Source organism: Telmatherina bonti (assembly GCF_933228915.1).
Source record: "Telmatherina bonti genome assembly, chromosome: 12".
Taxonomy (NCBI): domain Eukaryota; kingdom Metazoa; phylum Chordata; class Actinopteri; order Atheriniformes; family Telmatherinidae; genus Telmatherina; species Telmatherina bonti.
Window position 1 is genome coordinate 26,056,637 of NC_136610.1, and position 24,982 is coordinate 26,081,618.

The window sequence follows — 24,982 nt, forward strand, 5'->3', positions numbered from 1 at the left end:
CTTTACATTCCTCTATGAAGCTGAAACGATGTTGCAGTCCAACAGCTCTGCTTCTCTTGTTGAGTTAGTGATGCTCTAATAGGGATGCTGTCCGCTTGGATTTCTCTCTCTCTGTTCCCATTTCACTGCTGCTCTTTCTCTCTCTCTCTGACTCACTCACACATGCACGCAGCCTCTATTTCTCTCCATCATACACACATGGCACTAATGCGCATGCATGCTCAGCTCTCGGCTATAACCCATTGCTCTAGTTTCACTGACACAGTTAGGGTGAGACACAGCAGCCATGAGTAAGGCTTTATAGAAGAGCGTCACCAAGAGACTAAGCACAAAATTACACACATGCGTATTATACATATATATATATATATATATATATATATATATATATATATATATATATATATATATATATATATATATATATATATATATATGTAGGTACATATATATGTATATATGTATAGCTCTATGTCACCAAAAGGAGGGGATCTGACAAAAAACTGAAGCAAAACAAACAACCGAGTCTAGTGGAGATGAATATAGCCTAATAGTTATAAACAATAGAAATATCCTCAAGTGAGCGGAGCTTTTAATTAATAAATTTTTCCCTCTGCCACTGAATATTAGCAGTAGATCATGCACATAATCTACATTGGTTAGGCAAAGGTCTGCATAAAAAAGACTCTTGTTATATAATAGGTATGATATAGAATACAAATAATGAGCATGGAGAAAACATTTTTGACATGCACAAAAGTGAACTGAGTCAACTTCTCACTTAAATGTGCCACAAAATGCATTACGCCAAACCACAAACTTGATCTACTCACAGGTTATGTGTCCTGCATAAATGCAGAGTATAAGTTGTAGCCATAAAGTTTATATTACCTACTTGGCAAATGTAATTCCTCTTGTTTGATCAAGTAAATACTGAAATAATAATAATAATAATAAAAAAAATAAAAAATTAAAAAAAAAGAACAAAACCAATCAGTCAAATAACAAACTGAAGAATAGGCAATCCCCAGGGTATTATTTTTCTCAATTTTGGCAACATTTTATTTTATTTTATTTTTTATTTTTTTTGTTTTTTTTTTTTGTTTTGTTTTGTTTTGTTTTATATCCTTACTAAAAACAAGACTAAATTCACATAAGTAACACAAATAACTCGAGGCCAAATAAAGTAATGAAAAAATGCTCAATTTAAATTTAGTTAAATAACACATTAGTTTTTTATTTGAAATAAGTTGAAAAATAATATTTAAAACACATACAAAAGCGCTAACAAAGACAAATTAGAGCATTTTAGGAATAAGTGCTGGGCTAAGCTATCAATTGAAGTGAAAGTCTGATTGAAATTTGCAGAAATTTCACCCTATTCCTCAAAGTATTGCTTAACAAAATATAGGATATATAAGTTTACAAGTACATTACACATTATTAGTTTATTATGATTTTAAAAAAATGTATTTCTACTCAACAATTTATTAGCAACGTGTTCATTTTCATTAAACTGATATTTATTACTTTAGTTAATATTTATTTTCAGTGACAGCAGTTATAGGACATTGAGACCGTTATTATTATAAGTAATAATAATAATAATAATAATAATAATAATAATAATAATAATAATACTAATAATAATAATATTAGTTGTAGTAGTAGTAGTAGGAGGAGGAGGAGGAGGAGGAGGAGGAGGAGGAAGAGGATGAGGAGGATGAGGAGGAGGAGGTGGTGGTGGGGGGATAGGAGGAAGATCTACAAAAATTTTAATACCAGTAAAAAAAAATATATATATATATCCTGAAATTAATGCAAGGCACTTAGATCACATTAGGACAACAAAAAAATGTAAACACGAGGTGATAAAAATGTTTCACAGAAGTGAGTAAAACATACATCGCTGACAGTAAAGTTGGGGGGGGGAACAGTTTGTGTGTGTGCGTGTGTGTATAAAGACTTCACAGTGATATGACACATATGCCTACCTCAGGAGAGCTATCACAGTCACCAAACACATCAGCAAAATCTGAAGAACTTTTCCTCAGAGTCTGGTCAGCAGGCAGCGTGTTGTCATTGTAAGATGACACAAACTTAAAGTCACTGGTTCTGGATCCTGTTGTCATGTATCCTTCATAGTTGTAAGTGCTGCATAAAGTTCCTGTGCCGTCAACATCTGCGTAATTAGGAGGGAGATAAGCACTGGGGATGGCAACTGCTCCATCAAACAACAGTCTGGGCTTTCTCCTGCGACAAAACCTCACACCCAGGATGATGATGATGAAGGTCAGAAAAAAGGTGGATACAGAAACCAGCGCAATGATCAGGTAGGAAGTTAGTTTGGAATTCTTCTCATCATAAGAAATATCCTTCAGTTCTGGCACTTCAGCCAAGTTATCAGAAATAAGTAAATACATGGAACAGGTGGCAGACAGAGAGGGCTGTCCGTTGTCTTTCACTGCCACAATAAGGTTCTGTTTCATGCTGTCAGATTCTGAAATGTCCCGCTGTGTCCTGATCTCTCCGCTGTGGAGACCAATACTGAAAAGTCCAGGATCAGTGGATTTCACTATGTGATATGAAAGCCAGGCATTCTGTCCTGAGTCTGCATCCACTGCTATCACTTTGGACACCAGAGAACCTCCATGTGCAGCTTTGGGAATTAGCTCAGTCATGAAGGAGCTACCATCCGGGGTGGGATACAGTATCTGAGGAGAGTTGTCGTTCACATCAGATATAAAAACACTGACTGTCACATTGCTGCTGAGTGGAGGAGAACCGTTGTCTCTGGCCATCACCTGGACTTTAAAGCTCCTGAACTGTTCATAGTCAAATGACCTCACAGCATGGATCACACCCGTGTCTCCGTTAACAGACAGATAGGAAGAAACTGGAGCACCGTTCACTTCACCCGGTAAGAGAGAATAAATCACGGTACCATTTTGTCTCCAGTCGGGGTCTCGAGCAGCAACTGAACATAAAGTGGAGCCAGGTTTGTTATTTTCAGTCACATATGCACTGTAGGCCTGTTCCTCAAACACAGGTGGGTTATCATTGATATCAGCTACAGATAAATAAACAGTTTTAGAGGAGGACAGAGGTGGAGAGCCCTCATCAGTGGCAGTGATTGTAATGTTGTAATCAGACACTAGTTCACGGTCCAGGTGTCCTGTGGTCACTAGAGAATAATAGTTTTTAATAGAAGGAATCAGTTTAAAGGGGATTCCCTGTTCAATGGAGCAGTGAATCTGTCTGTTACTCCCAGAATCTCTGTCCTGCACATTAAAGATGGCCACCTCTGTACCAGGAGGGATGTTTTCTGGTATAGGATTGGCAAGTGATTTCAGACTGACTACAGGGGCGTTGTCATTCACATCAGTGATAGAAATTATAGCTTTAGCATAAGATGACAGCCCTAACCCATCTTTTGCTTTCACACGTATGTCAAACAGCTTTGTAGTTTCATAGTCAATGGCACCAATTACTCGAATATCACCCAATTTACGATCAATAGTGAATAATCTCCTTACCTCTTCAGTGACATGACCAAAGTCATAAGTCACATTTCCATTGACTCCCTCATCTGCATCAGTTGCACTCACTGTAACCACTAGAGTGTCTAAAGGAGAGTTTTCAGGCATCGTGGCTTTATAAACAGCCTGGCTGAACACTGGTACGTTATCATTAGCGTCCAGCACAATGACATGTATTACTACTGTACCTGATCTCTGAGGAGACCCACCATCTAGAGCTGTAAGAAGCAAATTAATTTCGTGTTGTTTTTCGCGATCGAGTTCTTTATCCAGAACAAGCTCTACTGTGTTTCCATCAGCGGCTAAAATGAAATGATCGTTCTTCTCAAGGCTGTACTGCTGAACTGAATTCTGTCCTACATCCGCATCGTGCGCCTCCTCTATCACAAAGCGAGCTCCCCTGTCTGCCGATTCATGAATTTCTAAATTGATCAATTGTTCGTTAAATAGTGGCGAGTTGTCATTAATATCTTGAATGTGAAGATTAATACGATGAAGCTCAAGAGGATTCTCCAGCACGATCTCATGTTTTAGGACACACGAATTCTTTTCGCCACAAAGCGCCTCACGATCCATCCTGTCGGCCACAATAAGCTCTCCGCTGTTCAGGTTTATGTCACAATAGCGTCCATCAGTCCCATCGATGTCAATGCGGGCTCTTCTGGTGGACACGGTGCCCGCCCGCAGCCCAAGATCCTTGGCAATATTTCCAATAACTGATCCGCGTTTCATTTCCTCCGAAAGAGAATAGCTAATGTCTCCACATGCGATATGGAACCACAGAAAGAAAAAATAAAACCCACAGGTCGGAATCAAGTTCCTTTTCCAACCCATCACCAACGATGGATATGTGTATAAAACAATCAAGAAAAAAAATAGCTTAGCTAAAGCAAAGGAACAGAAACGGCAACTGCGGAGTGATTATAGACACAAGAGCACAAGAATATGTGTCCACAGCAAGGACTAAAGATGTTTTAAACATCTTAAAGCTGGTGTACAGCGCCACCGTGAGTTTATTATTCAAAACACCTTGTAGTAATTATTAGGAGCAACTTATTTACAATTTACGCTAAACATGTACAGTAATTTGACCACTTGTTTGCTACAGTTATCCATGAAGTTACAATAACTTTTTTACAAAGTCATAAAATGTCAGATATCAAAAGCATATAGGACCTAATAAAACAGTCAGTTTAAATCTAAGACTCATCTTGTGTTTTGCCATAACATGGTCACACAATTCCTTACATAGTCACACACGCAGAAGTATTTCCTTCAACAAACATGAAGGTGAATCATACAAGTTCACGTTAGGTGTTTGTTTTTTGTTTTTTTTTTACACAACGGGATACTAAGTGATCCTGTTATGTGTAAATGTTAACCTTTTTGCAATGCTTATCTGTAATGATTCATGACCTTTTACACAATAACTGGGGCCTATGTCATACATTCAGCCAAGATGCATGCTTTTTAATGTCAGAGTGCTATATCTTTATTGTTACATCAACTGTTAAATAAACTAATATTTCTGGATTGTAAATGCTCTCTGAAGAGTCTGCAGTGTGTTTTAGATATGCTCTCATCTTTTCAGCTGTATTCACTTTCTTATATAGTATGAAATCATAATTTAAGCCTGTTGATTGTTTTGTCTTATTTTCCAACACTTGGTGCTCCCAGTTATCCACATTCAAGTTATTACAATTTTGGTTGGTGTCCGCTTTACATAGTTTGTAATACAGACCCTGTTATATATGGAGATATATTTTGTTAAACAAGCACCTCAAAAATGAGTGGGACCTATTTTAGGTTTTATTTCAAATCTATGTCAAGTTAATCCTACATTTTAAAAATAAAATTAAACAATAATTCAGGTCCCATTAGCCTAAAGTTTTTGTTTTTTTTTTGTTTTTTTTTTGAGTATTGCAAAAATTTAAACTAGAAAAGCCATCTGAGAGTGCAGATCTTCATCACGGGAGCTCATTTCCACCCACATTTTCAAGAATCTTTTAAAATATCTTTGGTTAACAATTCCTTTCAGATCACTCTGGAAATGTTGTGGAATGTAGACCAACTAAGACCCATTCTCAAAAAGAAAATAAGAAAATCACAAACTCTGCCCAGTGTTTGCACAAAATTGAAAACAAACATGCAGGTGAAACATGACCTAATTGGTAAGTCTATGACTTCACTTTAATCCAAAACGGTGTGCTGGTTTCTGAAATCTGGTCACATATCCTTCTTATGTTCAGTGGACATGAGAAAAGCCTATAAGTGCACCTGTCTATGTCACGGAGTTAATTAAAACAGCTTTAACCTTTTGTTTCCTTTTAATAACATATTAAATTTATGAAGGATAAAGTCAATATTTATAATAGAGAGAGCATAAGTTGTAATAGAATCAGCATGTTCATGAAAAGGTTTTTTAAACAAATGCAGCAGGCAAGGAAGAAGTGCTGAAGAATAGTTACTTAAAATCAAGTAAATCAAAATATTTAATAAAATAACCACCGGATATCTTAATGATGAAAGTAACTGATATTGGTAAAACTTAGATTTGAGAAAAATCTGATACTTCTGTCAGACAAAGCTTCTTTGCAATGATAACACAGACTGAATACAAGAATGGGTGTGAATAATGAGTGAAATAACCAAGAATAACATGCCACTTCATAATAATGACCAGGCAAGGCAGCATAAAACCGGAACTCAAAACCATTTAGATACATCTTTAAGTGCTCTTTTTAAGGCTAAGTTCATTCTAACTATATATACTGCATTATGTAATGACCAATAGAAAAATCATGAAAGTTTTATTCTGGATAATATAACTTGTGATATTGTCAAAAGATGAGATGTAACCAATTTATAGATGCCCACTTTTCATGCTTCAACTGTAACATACTCCTTGAGAAGGCAGTCACATGTTTAAAACTAGTATGAAAAAGACACATGATATTTCCCATCAGATTGGGGAAAAATGGAGAATAAGTGTGACAAGGCTCAGTTTAAAATTTAACATAAAATAAAGCTGTGCAAGGTATATGGGCTGTGGTTGCAAGACCTAATAAGACATAAGTATGTTTCATTTTTACCACACACATGAAATTGTATTCAGTCGCTCAGTGAATATTTGCATCCAAAAGAACTCAAAGGTAACAGACAACATTTAAAAGTTACTCAGACACCCAATCTTTAACATTAATTATTTGACAAAAAAAAAAAAAAGTAAAAACAAACAAAGGTGAGTTTAGAGAGAATCACATGTTGCAGTGGTGTGTACTCTTTTGCTAAATCTTGTGAGTTTTCAATGTTCCTTGCTCCAACACACCTGATTCAAATAAATGGGTCACTAGGAAGATATTGAAAAATGTGATTTGATTTTAATCAAGTGTGTTAGAGCGGAAAAAAATTGAAAACAGGAAGGACTTCAGCCCTCAAAGACCAGAATTCATCACTACCAGTACGAACATAAGCCATATATTTATATTGGCTTATATAGGCTATATGAAAAAATACCTAATTCTGTTAAGGTATAAGACCGGAAATAACAAAAAAAAAAAAAAAAAAATGCTATGGTTCTCATTAATTAGAAAATGATATTTTGGCAAAGCTTACTCATACCTCAGTAATGCCATCGAGCTCTCCAAAGGAATCAGCAAAATATGAAGGACTTTTCCTCAGAGTCTGATCAGCAGGCAGCGTGTTGTCATTGTAAGATGACACAAACTTGAAGTCACTGGTTCTGGATCCTGTTGTCAGGTATCCTTCATAATTGTAAGTGCTGCGTAAAGTTCCTGTGCCGTCAACATCTGCATAATTAGGAGGGAGACAAGCACCGGGGATGGCAACTGCTCCATCAAACAACAGTCTGGGCTTTCTCCTGCGACAAAACCTCACACCCAGGATGATGATGATGAAGGTCAGAAAAAAGGTGGATACAGAAACCAGCGCAATGATCAGGTAGGAGGTTAGTTTGGAATTCTTCTCATCATAAGAAATATCCTTCAGTTCTGGCACCTCAGCCAAGTTATCAGAAATAAGTAAATACATGGAGCAGGTGGCAGACAGAGAGGGCTGTCCGTTGTCTTTCACTGCCACAATAAGGTTCTGTTTCATGCTGTCAGATCCTGAAATGTCCCGCTGTGTCCTGATCTCTCCGCTGTGGAGACCAATACTGAAAAGTCCAGGATCAGTGGATTTTACTATGTGATATGAAAGCCAGGCATTCTGTCCGGAGTCTGCATCCACTGCTATCACTTTGGATACTAAAGAGCCTCCATGTGCAGCTTTTGGCACCAGCTCAGTCATAAAGGAGGTACCATCCAGTGTGGGATACAGTATTTGAGGAGAGTTGTCATTCACATCAGATATAAAAACACTGACTGTCACATTGCTGCTGAGTGGAGGAGAACCGTTGTCTCTGGCCATCACCTGGACTTTAAAGCTCCTGAACTGTTCATAATCAAATGACCTCACAACGTGGATCACGCCTGTATCTCCATTAACAGACAGATAGGAGGACACTTTAGCACCGTTCACCTCACCAGGTAGCAGAGAATAGATCACGGTGCCGTTCTGTCTCCAGTCGGGATCTCGAGCAGTAACTGAACATAATGTGGAGCCAGGTTTGTTATTTTCAGTCACATATGCGCTGTAGGACTGTTCCTCAAACACAGGTGGGTTGTCATTGATATCAGCTACAGATAAATGAACAGTTTTAGAGGAGGACAGAGGTGGCGAGCCCTCATCAGTGGCAGTTATTGTAATGTTGTAATCAGACACTAGTTCACGGTCCAGGTGTCCTGTGGTCACTAGAGAATAATAGTTTTTAATAGATGGAACCAGCTTAAATGGAACATTTTGCTGAATACTGCAGCGGACTTGTCGGTTATTCTCAGAGTCTCTGTCCTGCACATTAAGGATGCCCACTTCAGTACCAGGAGGGATGTTTTCTGGTATGGGATTTATCAGTGATTTCAGACTAACAATAGGGGCGTTGTCATTCACATCAGTAATTGAAATTATGGCCTTAGCATAGGATGAAAGCCCTAACCCATCTTTTGCTTTTACACGTATTTCAAATGATTTTGCTGTTTCATAATCAACAACACCAATTACTTTAATTTCTCCTAATTTACTGTCAATGCTAAATAAATTAATCACTTCATCAGATACATGCCCAAAGTCATAAGTCACATCTCCATTGATTCCTTCATCTGCATCAGTTGCACTCACTTTAACAACAACAGTATTTAACGGAGCGTTTTCAGGAAGACTTGCTTCATAAACGCCGTGGCTAAACACGGGTACATTATCATTAGCGTCCAACACAGTGACGTGTATGACTACTGTACCTGATCTCTGAGGAGACCCGCCATCTAGAGCTGAAAGCAGCAAATCAATTTCATTCTGTTTTTCACGATCAAGCTCTTTGTCAAGAACAAGTTCTAATGTGTTCTTATTGGCTGCCAAAATGAAATTATCGTTCTTCTGAAGGCTGTACTGCTGAACTGAATTCTGTCCTACATCCGCGTCGTGCGCCTCCTCTATCACAAAGCGAGCTCCTCTGACTGCCGACTCATGAATTTCCAAATTAATCATTTCTTCTTTGAAATTTGGGGAGTTGTCATTAATATCTTGAATGTGAAGACTGATGCGATGAAGCTCAAGAGGATTCTCCAGGACAAGCTCTTGTTTTAGGACGCACGAAGCTCTTTCTCCACAAATCGCCTCACGATCCATCCTGTCGGCCACAATCAGCTCTCCGCTGTTCAGGTTTATGTCGCAGTAGCGTTTATCAGTCCCGTCGTTGTCAATGCGGGCTCTTCTGGTGGAAAGCGCTCCTGTCTTCAGTACAAGATCCTTGGCAAGATTCCCAATCACTGATCCCCGTTTCATTTCCTCTGACAAAGAATAGCTTATGTCTCCATATGCGACGTGGACCGATATTAGAACGATATAAAACACAATCTTCTGAAACAAGGTCATTTTCGAACCCATCGTCTATTGTTAGTGAACGAGTTTATAAAGTAAAACGGACATTTGAACCATAAGACGACGACCAGGACTAAAAAGCCATGATGCTTATCCTTACCTACGCAAGTGAACAAGAAAATGTGCCAGAAAATGCTTGACGATTTCAATCCTCTTCCAGCTGGTGTACAGCGCCACCGTGAGGTAGCCTACATCAAGCAAAATCCCTCATACAAATTTCACAGGACATATTGAAGATAGATTTCAAAATATTTTCATTCATTGTAAATAAAATCAGAAGTATTCTTCTTTGCACATGTTCAATATTTACATCTGCAGTTTTCTTTGAGGCATGCTCAAGGATGCAATTGTTTGTGACATTTAGACATGATTTAGCGTACAGTAGCCTATGCTTGTCTTAATAAACGTAATATTTACAATTGTGGTTAATGACCGAGTAGATCCAGTCTTTGTTCTCTGCCACCAAACATAGAGTTTGCTGTCCATTTGATAAACTGCAGTAACTTTCTTATCCCACACTTTTAGTGGAATAGTTTTTGTGCTTGTTTGATTTCACACCACAATCAGAATATTATCTTAACTTATTATTATTATTATTATTATTATTATTATTATTATTATTATTATTATTATTATTATTATTATTATTATTATAAGAAGAAGAAGAAACACAAAAAGACCCAAGGTGTTTTAAAGCAAAAACAAACAAAAGTGGTTCAAGTGTTTTCATAATAATATGTCTTGTAAATCAAACAGTTATTCTGTTGAACCTTATTGTATGTCATGTACTAACAATAAGAGATGTCCAAACACTTCAGCTGTGCCCACAATTTAATTTTTCATATTAGTTTCAAAGAAAATCATTGATCACCATATCCTACCTGTTGTCTGACTTTTGCAGTGCATAGCAAACATATCAATACAATAGCTTGTTTATTTTTATCCAAATGCCTTAACCTTCCTAGACTCGACTCATGAAAAACTGGTGAGAAAAAGTTTTTTTTTAAATATGGTGTTTATTGTTCCCTTTAATCAAATATTTTTGAAAAAATAAAAACATTGCAAAGTTTTTAAGGCTATTTACCATTCATTATGTGATCATGCTAAAAAATGATTCTCGTGTGATCTTTTGCTTTCTAATCTCCATTCAGGTGCAGAAGACAAGAATCAGATTGTGTTCAACAGGATTTGGAGCAAAGATTTTAAGTAATGTTAAAAGGTTTCGAAACTGTATCTACCATATATATCAAATTGGACTTATGAAAGTTAAAGACAAATTCTTACTTAATATGTGCAAACACTGAGAAGTTTGCTTTAAATTAAAATGGTGGTTGAACAAGGTCAAGGCAATGCAATTACACATTCATAGACTGAATACTGTCGTCATGTGAACACGGTGGAAATTTTCATATTACAAGATAACTCAATGCATAACAATGTTGTATGACACAAAGTGAATTCATGTATAGCCTTAAAAGTGAACTACAACTGACCACAAGTTTGCACTTTTCTGAAGAGAGGGAAAAAGCTCATTATTATGCCCCAAATATTAGAAGAAACAAGCTGGAAGTACATTGTGGTGGAACATCATAGTAAAAAGTAACTAATAATATGTCCGGCATAAAAAACCATTGTACTTTCATGAATTAAAATAAGTCTCAAAAATCCAAGAAAAAATTCTGTAGTCAACACCAAGCACTGAAAACTTAATAAATATGCACTTATAAGTAATAAAGACAGCCTGATCAATCAAGCAGACAACCTGCATGAAATCTAATTGATTATCCTCAAGAAGGGATCTGTGAGACTAAAGTAAAAAGATTTTTATAGCTCTTAAAATCCAGACCGGATTATATAGACTAATCATAATGTTATGACTGAAAGAAAGCCCCTTTACCAGGAGTCACTGACTTAACACAATAATGTAAACAGGACATTACAATCTGAAAAACAACAGTGTTGTTTCTTTTACTTTACTTATATTGTTCTTTGCAGTAAGGGTGGTCGATGCACACCATTTAAATAAAATCAAAATAAAAAAAATCCTGTTAAAAACACATCACATATAAGTTCCTAAATAATGTCCAGATCATTAAGCAGCACAAAGTTGTACATTATTACATATTTTCAGCATGAATAAATCACTTAGAATAAGATTAGCAAGCACAGTTAGGCGTCTAAAAGCAGTCGATTTTACCACAAGATACATATTGCCTGTTATCTGGGTCAGTCTGAAGGAAGCATTAAAATGTATCACAAATCCCCTCTTAATGCTACAGACAAAACTTGTGGTCATAAAGTCTACTCAGCAAGATCTACCGTTCTCTAGGGATTAGTGTTTCCCTACTGGAGCACATCTGACTCAAATTATTGGCTCATAAACAGGTAGTGCAGAACTTAATAACAACTTGCTTGAGAATCTTCTCATTTTAATCAGGTCTGTTGTAACAGGAAAACACTAAAACCTGCTGGATGGTTGGGCTTAAGGATCCAAGTCAATGACCACTTGTCTAATGGACTAAATTAAAAATTGAAACATTTTGATGAAAACATGATAAGAAACTTGATGTAAATTCTGGAAAAACGCATAAAAATAATTTTTTAAAATGTTCATTGCAGATTTAAATGAAGCAAAATTAAGAAAAAAAAAACTTTTTATCATTGCCAGTAATGTATAAGTCATCAGCAGCAAAGTGTAAAAACTGGGCATTAAAAGTTTTTCTCAGTCACTTTGGTGCATTTCTCCCATCAGTATGAACATTTGCGTGACAGTTAGTTCAACCACCACAACATTTAGTCATTTGTGCACATCATAGTAGCAGTTTCTCATTCCTTCCAACAAAATGCAAATGCTTTTGTACATGCATCAATTGCTTTCATACAACTCTCTGCTGTTTTATAACATTATCATTTGCTAAGGTCATGTCAGTCAAAATGAACTATACTTGCGAATGCTGAATAGTCATTCCACATAAAACTAATAGTCCTCATTTCATTGCTTGAGTCATTACATACAAAAATGTTAAATTAATTGCCAAAATATGTCAAGCACATTGTATAAATATGTTTAAATAGTGTTGTTTTTTTTTTTTTTTCCAGACAATGTCTCCTAAATTGAACAATTTCTCTCAGGTGAACCTCAGCTTTCATTGATGAGAAGTGGTGTGTGAAGCATTAGTTGCAATCAATAATAAGCTAATTCACTGCAATCACTCAGAGCTGAATCCCATAAACCCTCATTTTACAAGCATATATGAACCAAGAGGGACTTAGTGTGTACTATTTCAACAATACTGTGACACAGAAATGGAAGGACACCCTCGTGGAAGAGGGGTGAGAGTGTGGAAAGGAATGGGAAGAGGATAAAACAGGGGAAGAGGAAGAAGAGGCCAACGACGTAGGCAGATTCAAAGCCATTTGAATATCTTGTTCAGAAACAATGGTGTCAGGACTTTTCATTTTAATGACACTGCCACTTTCATTGACATGAATACTTGCTTTTGATGAACGAGCTATATATTTTGAGCAAGTGACACACTTGCAGGTTATCAATTAGGTTTTGCAGTTTGTACTGATTGCTTTGAGAAATGGATTAACTGATGTGCAAATGTATTTAGTGATGTATAAAATGCACCAAAGCGGCTGAGAAAAACTGTGAAAAATGCACAGTACAAATGAATGCCGAGTTTCATAAAACATGAAGAGATCTTTGTTGATAGAATACCATTGAAGTCTGATTGAAATAAAAAAAAATAACTAAAAAAAGTATGAAAGGCTCTACTTAAAAATAATGTATCACTACAATCACAGAGAATATAAGACAGCTTAAGAGGAAAAAAAGAAGTATAAATGCCAGCAAGAGGGAAAGCAATGTGTTTTGAAGAATAAATGAATATGAAATGTTTAAGGGACCACGGTTGAACTTAAAAGTGTGTGAGAAAAAAAATGTTTTATGTAGGTAATTGGAAATAAATATCACAGTGAGCACTCATACCTCTGTACACGCTTCCAATTCTTCAAACGCATCAGAAAAATATGAAGGACTTTTCTTCAGAGTCTGGTCAGCAGGCAGCGTGTTGTCATTGTATGATGTTACGAACTTAAAGTCACTGGTTCTGGATCCTGTTGTCATGTATCCTTCATAATTGTAAGTGCTGCGTAAAGTTCCTGTGCCATCAACATCTGCGTAATTAGGAGGGAGATAAGCACTGGGGATGGCAACTGCTCCATCAAACAACAGTCTGGGCTTTCTCCTGCGACAAAACCTCACACCCAGGATGATGATGATGAAGGTTAGAAAAAAGGTGGATACAGACACCAACGCGATGATCAGGTAGGAAGTTAGTTTGGAATTCTTCTCATCATAAGAAATATCCTTCAGTTCTGGCACCTCAGCCAAGTTATCAGAAATAAGTAAATACATGGAACAGGTGGCAGACAGAGAGGGGAGTCCGTTGTCTTTCACTGCCACAATAAGGTTCTGTTTCATGCTGTCAGATTCTGCAATGTCCCGCTGTGTCCTGATCTCTCCGCTGTGGAGACCAATACTGAAAAGTCCAGGATCAGTGGATTTCACAATGTGATATGAAAGCCAGGCATTCTGTCCAGAGTCTGCATCCACTGCTATCACTTTGGACACTAAAGAACCTCCGTGTGCGGCTTTGGGAATTAGTTCAGTCATGAAGGAGCTACCATCCGGGGTGGGATACAGTATCTGAGGAGAGTTGTCATTCACATCAGATATAAAAACACTGACTGTCACATTGCTGCTGAGTGGAGGTGAACCATTGTCTCTGGCCATCACCTGGACTTTGAAACTCCTGAACTGTTCATAATCAAAGGATCTCACAGCGTGGATTGCGCCAGTATCACTGTTAACTGATAGATAGGAGGACACTGGAGTACCGTTCCCCTCACCAGGTAACAAAGAGTAAATCACTGTACCGTTTTGTCTCCAGTCAGGATCTCGAGCAGTAACTGAACATAAAGTGGAGCCAGGTTTGTTATTTTCAGTCACATATGCACTGTAGGCCTGTTCCTCAAACACAGGTGGGTTGTCGTTGATGTCAGCTACAGATAAATGAACAGTTTGAAAGGAGGACAGAGGTGGAGAGCCCTCATCAGTGGCAGTGATTGTAATGTTGTAATCAGCCACCAGCTCGCGGTCCAGGTGTCCTGTGGTTATCAGGGAATAGTAGTTTTTAATAGATGGAACCAACTTAAATGGAACATTTTGCTGAATACTGCAGCGAACTTGTCGGTTATTCTCAGAGTCTCTGTCCTGCACATTAAGGATGCCCACTTCAGTACCAGGAGGGATGTTTTCTGGTATGGGATTGATCAGTGATTTCAGACTAACAATAGGGGCGTTGTCATTCACATCAGTAATTGAAATTATGGCCTTAGCATAGGATGAAAGCCCTAACCCATCTTTTGCTTTCACACGTATTTCAAATGATTTTGCTGTTTCATAATCAACAACACCAATTACTTTAATTTCTCCTAATTTACTGTCAATGCTAAATAATTGAATCACTTCATCAGATACATGCCCAAAGTCATAAGTCACATCTCCATTGATTCCTTCATCTGCATCAGTTGCACTCACTTTAACAACAACAGTATTTAAAGGAGCGTTTTCAGGAAGACTTGCTTCATAAACGCCGTGGCTAAACACGGGTACATTATCATTAGCGTCCAACACAGTGACGTGTATGACTACTGTACCTGATCTCTGAGGAGACCCGCCATCTAGAGCTGAAAGCAGCAAATCAATTTCATTCTGTTTTTCACGATCAAGCTCTTTGTCAAGAACAAGTTCTAATGTGTTCTTATTGGCTGCCAAAATGAAATTGTCGTTCTTCTGAAGGCTGTACTGCTGAACTGAATTCTGTCCTACATCCGCATCGTGCGCCTCCTCTATCACAAAGCGAGCTCCCCTGTCTGCCGATTCACGAATTTCTAAATTGATCAATTCTTCTTTAAACTTGGGGGAGTTGTCATTAATATCTTGAATGTGAAGACTGATACGATGAAGCTCAAGAGGATTTTCCAGCACGAGCTCTTGTTTTAGGACGCACGAAGCTCTTTCTCCACAAATCGCCTCACGATCCATCCTGTCGGCCACAATCAGCTCTCCGCTGTTCAGGTTTATGTCGCAGTAACGTTTATCAGTCCCGTCGTTGTCAATGCGGGCTCTTCTGGTGGACAGCGCTCCTGTCTTCAGCACAAGATCCTTGGCAAGATTGCCAATCACTGATCCCCGTTTCATTTCCTCTGACAAAGAATAGCTTATGTCTCCATATGCAACATTGAACCAATGTATGAGAAAATAAAATCCACACCATTGAAGGAAGGTGATTTTCGAACCCATTGTTATCGATAAAATTTTAAAGAAATTAAACAAATGAAACCATATAATACGAACTGCAAAGACGAGGTGATTGCCCTCACACAAGGGAATCGAATGCTTATCTACAGCAAATGCTAGACGATTTAAATAATCCTCCAGCTAGTGTACAGCGCCATCGTGAGTTAGATGAAGAAAAATCACTCATACGATGTTGTCAATAAGTTCTGCCTTGCAAGTAGTGTAATATTCCAATCTAAATACAAAGACAACAAGTAATATTTTGTTATATAAATTCCTAAAATGTTATATGTAGGCCTATGATGTTCATAATTTTGTGTTTAATTACAAAGACGTTTCCACCTTTCTTCTCGGTTACCAGACACGTGTTCTTCATCTTGATTAAGCAACTATCTGAGGATAATGGTTTCAACGTGTATTTTTCTTACTCCACAATAATATTTACTTGTTGATTTAACAGGTGGTTCTGAGCTCAGACTCACCTTTGTTCCAAAACCAGACAGAGGTAACTGTATTTAGAGTGCTGTAACTTTAACATCTATTTTTCCTCTTTGAATACTTCTGTACTGACGTCTGACTTAACACTACAGCTATGCTTCAAATCAATCTATTTCTGAAGACATAGATCTGAAGTGGGTTTCATATCCTTGCAGATAGCATTGCAAAAAAAATTCTGAAGGACAACGAACAATATGGTCTGATTAATTTAATATTCCATGACAAAATGTCACCTAGATATTTTAAACTTTAATTAAAGTTCATTAAACAATACTTAAAACTTAAAAAATAATAGTTGTTGCAGTGAAAATGGTGTTACTGTCTGAGGAAACACAGAAATAAATGTGTTGACCTAATAATGTCTTCACAGTGAAGTGAAGGAATATCCTAAATAATGAAAAATGAATGCTCAAAAATGTTGTCAATTATTTCAGACAAAGCACAAAAACCCATGATACAACAAGAGGCATTACTTAAAGTGATAAGACATATTGTCCTGTAAGTCAACTATCGATCAATGAAAATATGTATTTTTCTGAAGAGAACCAGAAAGAGGATCTAAAGGGTGGATCAACAGAAATAAATAGATTTTGTATTTAAACACCTGAGTTCCTCCAAAGGATGAAAATAAATCCAAAATAAAAGAAGCATATATGAATCACTCCAAACAGAGTAAATCTAAAGGAAAAATAACAATACTAACCATGAACAAAAACCATAAACATACATCTACAACTGAAAAAGGAAAAAATGCTTTCCTAGCAAACAAAACCACCTGAGTTAAATTGATTTAACCCGGCAATGGTTCAAGAAGGGCTTCAAGCAAAGAACTACCCAAATTAGACCACTAAAATTAGCCCAAAGGCAGCAAAGATGTTTGAGACTGAGGTTGTTTTATCACTGATATGAAGAAAAATTGCAAGATTATAAGAGTATGTTATATTAGAAGAGAGCTATGTTACTATAAAACTCCAGAAAACAGTATAGCCTGTTCACAAAAATGCTGGTATTTAAACTTTCAAATGAGGTGAGTTTGCTTTGAAGGAATAAAAACAGTAAAATGACAATTAGTGGCTTTACCTCCCTTTCTTATATGGAATAACTACCCAGTTCTTAGGCAAAAATTTAGAATATCATTAATGTATGAAAACTGAAGGTAAGGACAGCAGACAGAAATCCCAAAAAGTTGCTGGGGATATTGATTGTAGTTAAAATCAGGATAAGCATATCATTAAAACACAAAAGGTAGTGCTACAACCAAGAACATATACTTGAATGGAGACAAAAATAATTCAAAACCACACAACTTCAAAAGGGACAAAACCCCCAAGGTTTCACCATTTCCCATTCAGACTGCATCCCATCGCTTTCTACCATTAGTAACACATTAGTAACAGCACTACATCAGTTTAGTACCTGCAATCACACAATACAGCTTCAACACTATGGGGTTTTCCTTATCAGGGAGTAGGTTGTTCAAATGAGAAAGCCTAAACAATCTGACTTGCCAGGTCAAAACATCTAAATAATAACAGTATTTAATACATAAATTTGGTCCAAACAGAAATGAATTATAAACAATGTACAGCAAAAACAGTTGTGATAAAACACATCTGAAAATAAACACTAAATTTAGAAATAGTGGCACCTCAGGACAAAATCATTTTTTAAAGCTTTAAAAGGGTGCATTAGCCGCACCTTCCTTTGACTTAAGAGTATGAACAGTGTGGTCATTTGGATGCCTTCATGTGGCACCTACTTAGAGAATATGCTTTTTAATATAATGTAAGTAGCTATCTTGGGAATGCATTAAAACATAACACACATTTAATTCTAAAATTCAGAATCCACACAAAAGCTTCAAAGCTGTAGATGTATGATAAAAGAAAATAATGTGGAAGGAATGATGTTTTGATGTGACATTGAAATGGAAGGCTCAGTCATAAATACAGTAAGAATCTTTTATGAAGATCTCATGATGAAGATGGCTACAGTATAATGTAAATAACGTCACATATGTGTACAAGGCAATGGTGTGCTTTTTTCCCCAGATACATATGTATATAATGTGAATATACTGTATAGGCTGTCATTGTCATCACTGAAAGTTTCTAACATTCCAGTAAAAACTGGAAAATCGAGCCCTGTAAAAAAAAAAACAACAAAAAAAACCCCAAAAAACTGCAGTCGAGGTATTTAGACATAGGAGGCATGCAAATATAGAGCAAAAAAAAAAAAGCCTGCTTTAATTAATTTAATTAAATCTGAACTTCGAACAATATAATAACAATATAATAACAACAACAACAACAACAACTGTTGTTGTTGTTGTTGTTATTACTATTACTATTTGTACTATCACAAACTGTCTTTGCCTTCTGGTAGAAGGCAAAGACAGTTTAGCACCGAAAGAGATGACCGAAAACTTCTCACTCAAAAACTTTAGGAGAACATCAAACAACCTGGTAAATGGAGACTGTGGTGAAGAGCACAACAAGAACAGTTTGAAAGATGATCCTATAGGCAGGTCTGAAGTCATGCAAAGTTTGAAAAAAACATTCATCACTGAAAAGCAAAGAGTCAGTCTGATGTTTGTGAAAGACAAGAATGCTAGAACACAGTATAAAGTCTTCTCAGATGAGTCTACAACTATGCCTTGCACCAACAGTCAAATATGGAGAATCTAGATGGGCATCAGGTAGACATTTATTTATGAAGAATGCATTAATTCATCCAAGTTTGAATATATCCTAAAAAGAAACATTTGCGTCATTATGCTAAAACTGTGCTCCCCAACTCAGGCAATTCGTATTTCTAGTGCATCAATCCTACATTACACAAAGTCAGAAGACTCAAGATCTGGATGGAAAATCACCAAATCAAGAGCTTGTCATGGCCAGCTGATTTTAAAAATTGCAAACATACTGAAAACTTCTGGTTTGACAGTAAAAGAAAGATGATTAATCACAAACCTTAAGAATTCAGAACTTTTTGAGGTCTTGGGGAAAAAGTGTCATATACACGAGATTAAAAATTGGCTGTGACCATGTCAAAAATAGTAAAAGCTGTGATTTAAAGTTGTGATTATTGACAAACTCCTGATTAATCAGTTTTTTTTTTTTGTTGTTTTTTTTTTTTTTGTTTAGTTTTTTTGTTTATTGTATTTTTAAGTCAGAACATTGTTGCTATATTGTTTAAATCTGAGGAGAAGATTGTTTTCTTTGAAATTAACATGCTCTGCACACACTACACTATTCTCTTATTTCTATGTCATTTAAATTATGGTCCAAAGTATAATGGTATTATTTACAATATACAGGAAATGTTGTCAGTTATTCTTAAAAATAGACGTGGCTGCTTACTTCACTAGTAGACACATAAAAGAAAGAGTGTGGAAAAACTAATACTCATGCAGTGTTTTCCTATTTAATGTGCATTAATGACTGTTATGGCCTCATAAAAATAAAGAGCTTTTCAGAACACGACTGAACAAGTTAATTTGAACAGAATGAAGCGAAAACATTTGAAAAAGTTAAAGGATGACTCTGAACGTAAAACTGATATGAAAGACAAAAAAAACATGATGTTCTACAATAAGAGTTTAAGACAAATAGTTTGTGTGGATGCTTGAAATAAATAGTTGACATGTGACATCATACCTTTATACACTCTTCCAGTCCTCCGAAAGATTCAACAAGCGATTCAACAAAATCTGATGGACTTTTCCTCAGAGTCTGGTCAGCAGGCAGCGTGTTGTCATTGTAAGATGATACAAACTTGAAGTCACTGGTTCTAGATCCTGTTGTCAGGTATCCATCATAATTGTAAGTACTGCGTAAAGTTCCTGTGCCGTCAACATCTGCGTAATTAGGAGGGAGGTACGCACTGGGGATGGCAACTGCTCCATCAAACAACAGTCTGGGCTTTCTCCTGCGACAAAACCTCACACCCAGGATTATGATGATGAAAGTCAGAAAAAAGGTGGATACAGACACCAGCGCGATGATCAAGTAAGAAGTTAGTTTGGAATTCTTCTCATCATAAGAAATATCCTTCAGTTCTGGCACTTCAGCCAAGTTATCAGAAATAAGTAAATACATGGAACAGGTGGCAGACAGAGAGGGCTGTCCGTTGTCTTTCACTGCCACAATAAGGTTCTGTTTCATGCTGTCAGATTCTGAAATGTCCCGCTGTGTCCTGATCTCTCCGCTGTGGAGACCAATACTGAAAAGTCCAGGATCAGTGGATTTCAATATGTGATAAGACAGCCAGGCGTTCTGTCCAGAATCTGCATCCACTGCTATCACTTTGGATACTAAAGAGCCTCCATGTGCAGCTTTGGGAATCAGCTCAGTCATAAAAGAGCTACCATCCAGGGTGGGATACAGTATCTGAGGAGAGTTGTCATTCACATCAGATATAAAAACACTGACTGTCACATTGCTGCTGAGTGGAGGAGAACCGTTGTCTCTGGCCATCACCTGGACTTTGAAACTCCTGAACTGTTCATAGTCAAATGACCTCACAGCATGTATCACGCCTGTATCTCCGTTAACAGACAGATAGGAGGACACCAGAGCACCGTTCACCTCACCAGGTAACAGAGAATAAATCACTGTACCATTTTGTCTCCAGTCGGGGTCTCGAGCAGTAACTGAACATAAAGTGGAGCCTGGTTTGTTATTTTCAGTCACATATGCGCTGTAGGACTGTTCCTCAAACACAGGTGGGTTGTCATTGATGTCAGCTACAGATAGATGAACAGTTTTAGAGGAGGACAGAGGTGGAGAGCCCTCATCAGTGGCAGTGATTGTAATGTTGTAATCAGACACCAGCTCACGGTCCAACTGTCCTGTGGTCACCAGAGAATAGTAGTTTTTAATAGAAGGAACCAAATTAAAAGGGACTTTTTCCTGAATTGAGCAGCGGACTTGTCGGTTATTCTCAGAGTCTCTGTCTTGTACGTTAACGATGCCCACCTCTGTACCAGGTGGGGTGTTTTCTGGCATGGGATTAGACAGTGACTTCAGACTCACTACAGGGGCATTATCATTCATATCACTGATATAAATTATTACCTTAGCATAGGATGAAAGCCCAAAACCATCCTTTGCTCGAATGCGTATTTCAAATGATTTAGTCATTTCAAAGTCAACAGCGCCAGTTAATCTCAGCTCACCTCCCTTCTGGTCGATTTTAAAAACTTTCTTCACATCATCAGATACATGCCCAAAGTCATAAGTCACATCTCCATTGATTCCATCATCAGCATCAGTTGCACTCACTTTCACCACAACTGTATCTAAAGGAGAGTTTTCAGGAAGACTGGCTTCATAAATGTCCTGGCTGAACACCGGGGCGTTGTCATTAGCGTCCAGTACAATAACGTGTATGACTACTGTACCTGATCTCTGAGGAGACCCACCATCTAGAGCTGAAAGCAGTAAATTAATTTCGCTTTGTTTTTCACGATCAAGCTCTTTCTCAAGAATAAGTTCTAATTTGTTTTTGTTATAAGTCACAATAAAATTATCGTTCTTCTCAAGGCTGTACTGCTGAACAGAATTCTGTCCCACATCTGCATCACGCGCCTCCTCAATCACAAAGCGAGCTCCTCTATCTGCCGACTCCTGAATTTCTAGATCCATGCTATTTTCATTAAAATGTGGCGAGTTGTCATTGATATCTTGAATGTTAAGACTGATACGATGAAGTTCAAGAGGATTTTCCAGGACGAGCTCATATTTTAAGATGCACGAAGCCTTTTCACCACAAATCCCCTCACGATCCATCCTGTCGGCCACAATCAGCTCTCCGCTGCTCAGGTTTATGTCGCAGTAACGTTTATCAGTCCCGTCGGTGTCAATGCGGGCTCTTCTGACCGACAGCGCACCCGACGACAACCCAAGATCTTTGGCAATATTCCCAATCACTGATCCCCGTTTCATTTCTTCGGGGAAAGAATAGCTGATGTCCCCATTTGCGATGTGCAACAAAAGGAAGAAACAGCTCCACGAAGTAAACATAGTTTTGTAATCCATTCTTATTTGTAACGCCTTTGCATTCAAGAGTAACTCATGGAACCATGAAACGCAAAAAAAAAAAAACAAAAAAAAAAACATGAAGTAAGAGCATTCGCTGCGAATGTGGCTTTATCTTCCTTCGTCCCACAAAGGAAACTAGTATTAAATCTCTTAATGGTGGAGTACAGCGACATCTAAAGTTGAGTCACAAAACAACAAAAAACATGAAAAGAAATTTTCAAACTAATACTCATTTTTTGTACACTTTCTTAAACATCTTTGGTGTTTAGATATATTTTCAAAAGCGTAATTCAGATTTGTTCTAAATCTGGTAACATGAAATTATTTGATTTCTCACAACGACTTAGCTCATCATGATATGCATATACTTAAATACTGCATATTCTACGAAGCATAATAAATCATTAAATTCTATATATTGTTGCTGAGCAATTAAAATATCTCTTGTCAGTGTAAGAACAAAAAACGAAGAGTCAATATCATAGCACCCATACAGATTCTGACATTATACAATAATCTGATTGAATGGGTTTGCAGATTTTTATTTGTGCAACATTAAATCTGAAGAATATTACTACATCAGAATGTGAGTTTCTGAATAGCTCCCTTTGATCAAAATATGGTGAACTTGGTGAACCTGGTTCTGGTTCACCAAGCTAATAATTAAGTAAAATTAACTGACAATAAATGGGTCTCTTCAAGACTTTCCACTTCTTTTTTCCCCAGAAAGTCCACTTTTGACCTATTGAGGTGACTAAAAGCCGAAATATCCTAAACTAGCAGGGGCCTTGGTCCCCAAAGGACCTGGACTTAAGAAGATAGAAAAAGGGTGTATTGTTAGATAGACAGAACTGCAGGAAACATTAAATTGCTACTAGTTTAACTATTAACATGACATTGAACCCAGTCATAATACACAAATTTTGATGGACCTGGTATTGTTTCTGTTGGTTTAAGTCTTATCTTAACTACAAATTCTAAGGTAACACAGACTAAAGAAAAAATGTGCAAAAATATGACTTTTGTACTATCTACACAATGTCAAGCTTTTATTAGCTTGGTATACTTTGTGATGGTAGAAGTCCTTTCACAACAAACAAATTTAATAATGTTGACTTTTGCAGATGATATATAGTGAGTTCAATATGAGTTTGTCTAACTTGACAGAGTAAAAATTTACTGTAATTTACACATTGCTTAAAGTATAAATATAGGACATATAGATCAAAACCATGATTACAGACTTTACATGCAAACATATCACTGATAGTTAACTCATCACAACAGCCTTTACCCACTTAGCTTCTATTTGTGTTGACAAATATGAATTTCTTACAACTCATAAGCTGGCATAGAGTTCATAAACTAAAAAAAGTTTACTTAAATTTGAACAAAATAACTCTGCTGATGCTAGAAACAATAATAAGAAGAATAAAATTGATTTTTTTTAATGCAATAAAGTTACAAAAAAAAAAAGGCATAAGTATATATACACTATAATGCCAATCGTATTCATTCATCCATCCAAATAATTGAATTCAGATGGTTAAATCACCTTCAAGGCCACATGTGTATCCCTACAATCAAGCACCTATACAAACAGCCTCTACAAATATTTGTGAAAGAATGGGTGGCTCTCAGGATCTCAATAAATTCCACTGTACTGGTAGGATGGTATCCACTGTAGGATGGTACCTGTGCATATGGACTTGTACTTGTAGACCACTCAAAGCACTTTACACTACTTGTCGCATTCACACACACACACACACACACACACACGCACACACACACACACACACACACACACACACACACACACACACACACACCGATAGGGGGGCAGCTTGGGGTTCAGTGTCTTGCCCTAGGACACTTCGGCCTGTTAGGGGACGCCTGGAATCAATCCCCCAACTTTCCAGTTGAAGGACAACTGCTCTTCCTCCTGAGCTACAGCCGCCCCGATTGTGCACTTTCCTTGCTACTAAAAACTCAACTGTCAACTGTCAGCGTGTTATAATAAAGCTGAAGCAACTGCGAAAAACAGCTGGTAAAAACATGAAGTGGTAGCCATGTAAAATAACAGAGCATGGTCAAAGATGTTGAGGTGCACAGTGAACCTAGATCACAAACTTTCAATTGCTGAAGACATCCAAACTTCATAGTCTTCAGTTCCAGTACAGTGCCGAGAGAACTTTGTGTTTGGGTTTCCATGGCTAAGCAGCTGCGTCCGAGCCATACATCAGTACAATGCAAATGGGTGTGAAACCTGCAACCACTCGACTCTAGAGGAGTGGAAAGATGCCCTCCTGAATGAAAAATTGTGCTTTTCCATCTGGCAATCTAACTGACAAGTTTGGGTTTGACCTCACAAATGTGCTTCTAGAAGAATGATAGAAAATCCCCATAAACACACTCTTAAACTATGTGAAAAGTTGTTTTTTTTCTTTTTTTCCAGATTACTTGAAACTGTTACAGCTTCAAAGTGTGGGTTGACATCATCTTAAAACCCTGCTCATGAAAAAAGAAAAGAAATA

The 24,982-nt window shown here is 37.2% G+C and overlaps 2 protein-coding genes across 2 annotated transcripts; both read right to left on the minus strand.

The window, feature by feature from the left end:
- Positions 1–1,967: 1,967 nt before the first annotated feature.
- LOC306763343 (protocadherin gamma-A11-like) lies at positions 1,968–4,271 on the minus strand (the record flags this gene model as incomplete). The annotated part of the gene is made up of 1 exon (XM_079250129.1): positions 1,968–4,271. One exon carries the CDS (start codon positions 4,269–4,271, stop codon positions 1,968–1,970), a length of 2,304 nt encoding a protein of 767 aa, XP_079106255.1.
- A 2,883-nt stretch (positions 4,272–7,154) lies between these two features.
- Positions 7,155–22,442, minus strand: LOC306763344 (protocadherin gamma-A11-like; the record flags this gene model as incomplete). The annotated part of the gene is made up of 3 exons (XM_079250130.1): positions 7,155–8,893; positions 15,261–15,749; positions 22,295–22,442. 3 exons carry the CDS (start codon positions 22,440–22,442, stop codon positions 7,155–7,157), a joined length of 2,376 nt encoding a protein of 791 aa, XP_079106256.1.
- Positions 22,443–24,982: the final 2,540 nt, after the last annotated feature.